Raw genomic sequence first — 8,084 nt, 5'->3', positions numbered from 1 at the left:
CCCCCGTCTTAGAAACTGTAACATGAAATTCTAAAACCACCTGGAATTGTCATGATGTGGTTTGGATTGACCAATAAAAGACACCAAATATACCTCACTTTGCTTTTATTTGTTCATAATTCAGTGTTAATTCCTCGTGCTGAAAGGTTAGACCATTTCTGCACAATGCACCAAGTTTCTCTCCTATTTTCCATTTCATGTCTGTTTGTCTGGCTACAGAAAGATAAATTTAACTTGATAGGACCTCAGGTCTACATAACCCACTGGAGAAGAGCAGAGTTGTTGCTGTGGTTGCTAGAGGATGTTTCACTTTATTGGCTGTAATGTGACTTGAGGTTTGTGTTTGTTTCAGGAGACGATCTCTGCTCAGACTGAAATGTGGCCCTTGGTGATCATGTAAACTCATCTTTTAAAGGTAGATTTAAGCTTTATTCTGATGCAAACAAAAGACTGTAGTCAAGATGTGTAACAAGGCTACAACTGGTTCTCTACCGTTGCTGTACTTTCTTTGTCTCACAACACACTCATCTTAAGAATGACATATTTCAAAGATTAGACAATTATTAGAAAATGTTGTTTACAAAAATTTATTCATACAAATCTTACAACACTTTCATAACATTGAGAAACGTAAAACCCCATATAAGGACTCCTGTGTGTATAACCATGTCACTTGTACTAAGGTTCACTTTTAAAACACATTTTTTTCAGATAGATAGGAGATTAAACATTGAAGTAAGGCGTTTGGCGCTTTCAGAAATATTAACAACAGGCATTTTCTATGATCTGAACAACATCTCTGTCATGTTCTGAAACCCTTTTATTCTAAATAGTGATGCACATAGTTGTAAAGAATATGTTGGGGCTATTTTCTGATTAATAAATTACTGACCAATATCAAAATAATCAACAACACCTCATAATCAACAGTAACAAACACCGGTCATTGTTCACAACTCTCACAGGCACTGAACACCTGAAACTCATGCACACACACACACACACATTGCCTGCTCCATCAAAATATACATTCTCTTCTTTTTTTCTTTTTATACTCAATAAATCATTGGCCATGCTTTAAAACAAAAAAGCCTAATTCTACTACTCTTGGGCAGACTAAGCTGAGCGATTAAACAGAGTCAAAGGGAGTTTAAATGTAAGCTAATGGACTGCAGCATTGTAGGGCCACTAAAATTGCCATCTGTCACTTGTGGCGAATTTTTTGATCTCATTTTCTTTTCTCACATTGACGCAAGGCACCAAAGCCAAAAGCAGTTTCCAGCTCCACATGCGCGTTCAGTCACTCCTTCACACAAACGTTAAACACACACAAACACACACACACACACACACACACACACACACACACACACACAAAGCCTGTAGGATTAAGCCAAATTGAAGGAGTGTATTGATAGTTTCTGTGGGGGAATACAGGCCACTGATTGGATTGCAGGGGTGCATAAAGCTGCTTTTGCATAATATTGAATAAATACATAAGATGTCTCCCTAATAAAAGTCAGTGGGATATCCCTTTCCTGGAGGGTTGAATTTCATTCACCTCCATTCTAATGCCAGGGGGAAAGAGGGGAACTCAGTGTCCAGCTTCACTCATATACTGTTTATCCTACTGCTGGTACCAAAGTGAAGGGAATTCAACATCTGATATTTTCTATCGGACTCATTGACCCTGATGTCACTTTGGCAGGTGAGGAGAGGCGGCGGTGCTCTCGCCTCTCATTTGTTCCTGTATCCAGGTGCGACAAACTCTCTGATTTGTGGGTGCTGTACTGTAACTTGCCTCTTATGTAACTTTGTTTTTTTCTCTCTCTCTCTCTCTCTCTCTCTCTCTCGCTCTCTCTCACATGCGCACATTATCTCTTTGTCTCCTGCTCTCTCTTCCTCGCCATGCATACCTCTCTCTTTCTCTCTCTCTCTCTCTCACCCGACACTCTTCTCATCTCTTTATCACATCCTCACTGCACAAACCTCGGTAGACATCTAACACAGATCAGCTCTGTCTTAACAATGAACCACAGCACTGTCAAGTCAACTATTTAGCACAGCGATCTAGAAGCAAAATAATCTTTAAAAACTGCTACCAGGGCAAAGGCAAGGGGGTCCAGTGTATTGTCTTATGATATCCACAATGACAGCAGCAGGGGAGGTAAAAATTCAACAAGTCAGTGCAGTACCAGTTTCCACCACCTCTAGCCCTCCTTGTTCACATTTCCAACACATCTGAGAAGGGGGGGGAGTGGTGCTGAAATAGGCTGAGCACAGCCCACCTCCCAAATAGCACAATCCCAAAAAGCATGATGGCATGCAGTTTCTAAGCAAAATTAGCAAGGTGTCAGTTTCCACATGCACCCATAAATAAGAAGTAAGAGTTAAATATTCCTAACTGTAACTCAGATGCTACCTTTTCTCTCCACCTCTTGTCACAAGAATACTTCATTTCCTGCATCTTTATATGTTCTGGGTCCATTCTGAATATTTGTAGTGCTGCCCAAATACAATCAACTGTTTCTGTTTCACATTCTTCCAAATAATTCTGTTGACTGAACACAGACAACATTGAGATGAATATGTGCACTGTGTAATTACTATACTGTACATAATACACACATGGAATTCTTTACACGTTCCTATCAAGCACGATTTATCGCCCTACAGTAAATGACTTTGAGGCAAGTGAGCAAGCAGTGTTTGCAGCATACTGTTACCAGCAACTTGGGTGCTTCCTTTATCTTTAGTAAAGGCAATAATGCCCTCGCAAAAGCCTGCAATTAAATTTCTGCTTAAAAGAGGGTCGGATTTTACCACCAGTTACATGAATGGCCGTGTAAGTCGATCAGTTTTTCTGTCAAATGAGAGGCTATTCAACAAAAGCCATCTGAATTCCCCTGGAGGGAGAGCGAGCTATACAAACCCACAGAGCTCCCATTAAGGTAGCAGGAGGAGGAAGGGGTGGGGAGGGGGGGGGCAGGCAAGGGCAACATCTATCATTTAGGATAAGCCTGATATGCCTCTCATAGCATGCTCACTGCTTCTTTGGGCCTGTTTGGAAAACAAACAACACTAAAAAAAATAGAACGTTGGTTACAAAAATAAGTATAACATTCAATACTTTGATTGTCTTTTTAAAATCTATTTATTTTCTGCATATGTAGATGACTTTTAAAGATTTCAAGCGCATAATATTGAAGGTGCACAATTATCTTTTTTTTCAGATTTCTTCTTTTTTTTATCATTTTGATTTGTTTTCCACATCTTAACATGAAAATAAAATATTGGTCCACAAAGTAGGCTATAACTGTGCGGTTTCAAGTGCTTTTGTACAAAAAGAAGAAAAAAAAACCGATATTATTATTAAAATATTCATTTTAATGGCTTTACTTCATACATAAATACATGTTGAAAGAACACAGGCGCAATCCACTGGTTGGTCAGATATATCTGAATGACTTTGATTTAACGACTGGATGTATATACACAGGAGGGCAGTTTGGGCGCTATAACAACGCTACAAATAGGCAAGTCGGCGTCCTTTGTTCCTAACTCTCTGTCTGTACCTTCTTCCCAGAACCGCTGCCAGGTATTTCTGCACGGCCATCTGCTTTCTATAGCGACTGTAGCTGTCGGTGAAGATCCCATCTGAATGTCTTTTGGATAAGGGCTCAGACTCTTCCTCCATGCTGTTGTCTTCACTGAAAAAACAAACAAAACAAAACCAAAAATAGCATAAGTTAAAGCTGCAGCCTTCAACTTCTCAACAGATTTCTGCTCTTTTTGGTTTGACATTTTAGCTTTGATAATCTCTTCAGCTTGTCATTATGTAAAGTTGCCTACAATCATTATTAATGAATTCTCTTTTTTTTAAGGGGGCGGCAAGCAAGACAGTGTTAAAGAAACAGTGATTTTAAGCGTTTTAGAAAAGCCATACATTATTAATTTGCAGCCAATTTGTTATTCTGACATGCTTTTTTCATCAGAGCTTGGGAAAACAAAATCAATTTATAGATTATTAATTACATATAAATCGAAGGGTATTTTATTCTCAGAAAACTGACCCTCAGTCCTAAGGGAGGACAGTAATCATGAACGCAATGCGGTGCCACGCCACAACAAAAACGGAAACAAAAACAAAATGTCTAGACGTTTTTAATAGAGAGATAAAAAAATAAAAAAATGAAAGTAGCACATAACACGATAGACAGTGATGCAGCAGCCTGGACTTGTGCAGCGGAGGAACATAAAAAATGATGACTGCAGGTGAACGCTTATAAGAAATGCCCTTACCCTGCACGAATTGTCATCAGAGAATGCAGATAATGTCTCGCTGTTAACTGACCCAGGATCTCCCTCAAGGCTCTATCTAATTCTTCCTCAGCATGCCTTTCTGTTCTGAGATGATAAAACGCCAAAACACATAGATCATCAGTAACTAAAAAGCGCACACAAAATGATCAAAAGTAGCCTAAAATGTCCCCACCCAACCGCAGGTTCGATATCACATCAGGTGCAGTCAGATCGGAGCTTCATAGCCGGTTCACACACAGGCTATCCTTCCGTATCTGCCGAGCTTTTTATTAGCTATTATTTACAGTATTTGGATCCAACATTTTAGGCTACTCGGTATGAAAATAACACTGAACAAATAACATGAGAAACTCTGGGGGAAACAAAGCAAGCAAACAGTATCGCAAACAGCAAAAAAGTCATTAAAATGGAATCCAGCTCAAGCTTAAGCTGCGATCTGAAAGCAAATGTACCTCTTCTCTGGAGGGTAGTAGAGGGTGTACGCGTCGTCGTTTAAGGATGGTGGGCTTCGTATAGCAATCTGATCGCTATCAAAACCCATGTCGGATAATGAATTCCCATCCTCATCGAAGGCGTCGTTTTCAAGTCTGCAAAAGGGAGAGCATTAATCACAAATTTGATCTGTGCACAAGTGGGATGCAACAGCGAAAGAATGCCAAAATGCTTGCATCGGTTTCTAAAATCACTGGGAATTTAAATGCATTACAGATAAGAGAAGAAAACGAAAAAAAAATTCATTATGTTTTAATGTCAGATGTTTTAAAATAAAACCAGAAAACGAATTATTTAAAATGTAAATCAAAAAATTAAATAATGGTTTAAAATGTTAGTAGCTTTATTTTTTTCTTTCTTTAAATAGATATTTCTTTTCATCGGGAAAATCTGTAATTCCAACTTGGTGCTGCTGCTCTCAACACAGGCTACATCCTCATTCATTATTTAAGAATCGAAACAATGGGTGTGAAAATGATCACATTTATTGTAGGCGTGGAGCCAACATTTTATTAAAAGAATGCCGCAATTGTAAAATAGTAGAATCAATAAGAACCACGCCCAAATTATGGATATGCTTTTCACAGAAAAACAAGAATAACTCTTACATGGATAGAGCTCTCCTATTCGTTTTGCCTCGCCTCTCCTTGGCGAGGCCAGCCCACCGTCATCCCAAGGGCTATCAGTTGCATTGACTGCACTCTCATTTTTAATAAGGGGAGTTCTGTGAACCGTCCCACCGGACAGGATACCTCTACGCAATTTCCATTGTCATTTTCCACACAATATTTACATGTGCGTATGGTAAAATAACTGTATTTCCTTTTGTCATTCCTCTCAATTCTGTGATTTTAAATTGCGGGCATAGTTTGTGCGCAATTACGCACACTTATTAGAAAAAGTGCCCACCTCCTTAAATAGGATATAATCATTAATCCCAATGGAATGCCATCATTGAACAAAAATTGTGTTAAAAATACTATAATCAGGTTATAAAGACTCATAAAGCAATTACACCTACCTAATTTTAGGGTAACTTAGTCCGATAGGTGTGCAGAAGACGCTGTAGTGCATTAAGATTCCGTAGACGAGCAAGATTAAAGTCGCTTTACTCGAACTGGCCATGCTGTTAGAAAAACAAAAAAACAGACGTAACATTTAACAGGTTAGTCACTCCTATAGAAACAACGTGCTCGCTCTTTGTTCTGTCGAATTCACATGCGATGCTACTTCTCTTATCACAAGCTACAAAGCTGGACCGAATATAAGCCTGTTTAATATAAACACAGCGTCCGTTTGCTCAAACCAAAGATCTGTTTTCTTAATCCCATTTCGTAAAAGTTTAATTGTGGAATTGACACCGAATCCTTTGCATGCAGTGCCAAAGTTATTAAAAAAACAAACAAAAAAAAACACAGCAGATCCCCATGCAGTTAAAAAAAAAAGAAGAATTTCCATTACTTTATCTCGCTCTCCATCAATGAATTTCTCCGAGATTTAAGACAATCCGCAGATAAAGCACATACCTATAGCAGGAAAGCAGGGAGAACGCTGTGCTGTAGGATGTGATCCGGGCGCGGCTGTGGTAGTGTGTGTGTGTGTGTGTGTGTGTGTGTGTGTGAGAGAAAGACGGTTTCTTTCTCACGGCACTTATTTCCTGGCTGAAGCGCCTCCGTCGTCTCCTTATGTTCCCCTCAGTACAGCCTATCTCACTTTGAGGCACAATTAATAGGACTCAACCAGTCGCACAGGCAAACTCGGAGAGAGAGTGCGCTGTATGTTCGTCTGCATAGCGTTGCTCTAAACTTTTGTCCTGTGCTGTGATTGTCTTGGATTTTTATCCATGTATCGTAAGCCTTGCCCCCCTCCCTCCAATATGTCACATTAAGGATGCTATAGACGTCATCAAGTTTGCCTCCCGGAATATAAACGTACACTTCCTTCCTCATCGATGCATCCGCCACCCCCCCCCCCACCCACCTCCCTCCTAAAATGAAAGTTTACTCTCAAACTTTCTTCCTTTTGAAAAGAAAAGAAAAACAGAAATGTGTGTGTGTGTGTGTGTGTGTGTGTGTGTGTGTGTGTGTGTGTGTGTGTGTGTGTGTGTGTGTGTGTGTGTGTGTAATGCATACAACACATGAACTTTGCACAGGACGACGTGACGGCCAATACAAATCAATGTGTCCCTCACCGCGACAGCGACGGGTTATTTCCCACCGTCATCAAGTCCAATTAGGCTTTTATGATTATGAAAGAGCTGGGAAATGATCATCGCTGTTGTTGGTGGTGCTGGTGGTTTCGTGTGACTGGATGGTTCTAATGAAGGGCGGGGGGGATCAGACTTCCGCTGACCAAGTTCAAGACCTCTGAGGAGTCAGGAGCTGTCCAGTGCTGAAACCATCGTCTCGAATTAAGGCTATTTAGGCTACAGTTACTTGCTCTAATCATTTACAATAATTGATCACTGGATACTGAGAGGGTATTTTAATGGCCGTGCAATGACTGCGCGAAGGCATCGGCCTATCCTTTAGATTGTTGAAATACAGAGTCACATAATCTGATTTGAAGCTGGTGACGCAGGATGCCGGTTCAGAGAGCTGTCAGCCTACGTGGCTTTAAAAACGATTCACTCATTTTCCCAACATTGTTCTGAAATTGTCTGTATTATCATAATGCGCTAATTGATACGTTAAAACGAAAAAAAAAAAAACTCGAGAAAAGGCTTGTAGCTAAACTGTTATGTATGTGCTAATTAACCAAGAAGCATTCGGGCCTAATTCTTTCCACCCTGATGAAGCCTCATTTGGCACATTTTTGGCAATAAATCGAACCTTTTTATGCTTGCGGCTGCTCTTTAATATGCTACTTATTATTTGCAAATAATACAGTCAAATAAAATCGTATCATATAAGCTTGATGCTAATATTCATAGAATTGTTGGCTTACAGAGTGTGTGGAATGCAAGTTATGAGACTTTTCATTTGGAGGGTGGACGCCTATATGTGAAAATCTAATTTGGTAGTCCTGTATGGGGCCTCGTTTTAATCACCAACTCTAGGCCACCGCACCTTTTCATTTAGCTCTGTACAACACTGAATCAGACCTATAGCTCAACAACCAATTGAACAGTTTGGCAAAGAGGCGAGAGATTCACGTCAGCGTTTTGTTTACTCTGACGCAATATGACGAACAGTGCCTGTCACTGCCACAGTGGGCCTATCCACAACTTCTTCTTCGTGGGGCGTAATTCCTATGAAGAGTAGAACTTA

General features: G+C 40.0%; 1 protein-coding gene across 2 annotated transcripts; it reads right to left on the bottom strand.

The window, feature by feature from the left end:
- Nucleotides 1-571: 571 nt before the first annotated feature.
- adcyap1b (adenylate cyclase activating polypeptide 1b) lies at nt 572-6,647 on the bottom strand. Of its 2 annotated transcripts, XM_039816467.1 has the most exons (5): nt 6,277-6,647; nt 5,837-5,941; nt 4,776-4,910; nt 4,303-4,407; nt 572-3,710 (listed from the first exon to the last, which is right to left on the bottom strand). In XM_039816467.1, the coding sequence occupies exons 1-5, from the start codon at nt 6,291-6,293 to the stop codon at nt 3,527-3,529; spliced, it is 546 nt and encodes a 181-aa protein (XP_039672401.1). In that variant the 5' UTR covers nt 6,294-6,647; the 3' UTR covers nt 572-3,526. The 2 variants fall into 2 exon arrangements, with proteins under 2 accessions (XP_039672401.1, XP_039672402.1); XM_039816468.1 differs by lacking the exon at nt 4,303-4,407.
- Nucleotides 6,648-8,084: the final 1,437 nt, after the last annotated feature.

The sequence above is a fragment of the Perca fluviatilis genome, chromosome 11, assembly GCF_010015445.1.
Source record: "Perca fluviatilis chromosome 11, GENO_Pfluv_1.0, whole genome shotgun sequence".
Taxonomy (NCBI): Eukaryota; Metazoa; Chordata; class Actinopteri; order Perciformes; family Percidae; genus Perca; species Perca fluviatilis.
Note: the sequence above shows the minus strand (reverse complement) of the source record. Positions and strands in the feature narration are given on the sequence as shown.

Bases quoted from the DNA above. Each gene is read 5' to 3' on its own strand.
- adcyap1b (XM_039816467.1), bottom strand. The intron at 4,911-5,836 runs GTAGGTGTAATT...TCCCTTTTGCAG, and splicing joins CTAAGTTACCCTAAAATTAG to ACTTGAAAACGACGCCTTCG. The intron at 3,711-4,302 runs GTAAGGGCATTT...TTGTTTTTTCAG, and splicing joins CTGATGACAATTCGTGCAGG to TGAAGACAACAGCATGGAGG.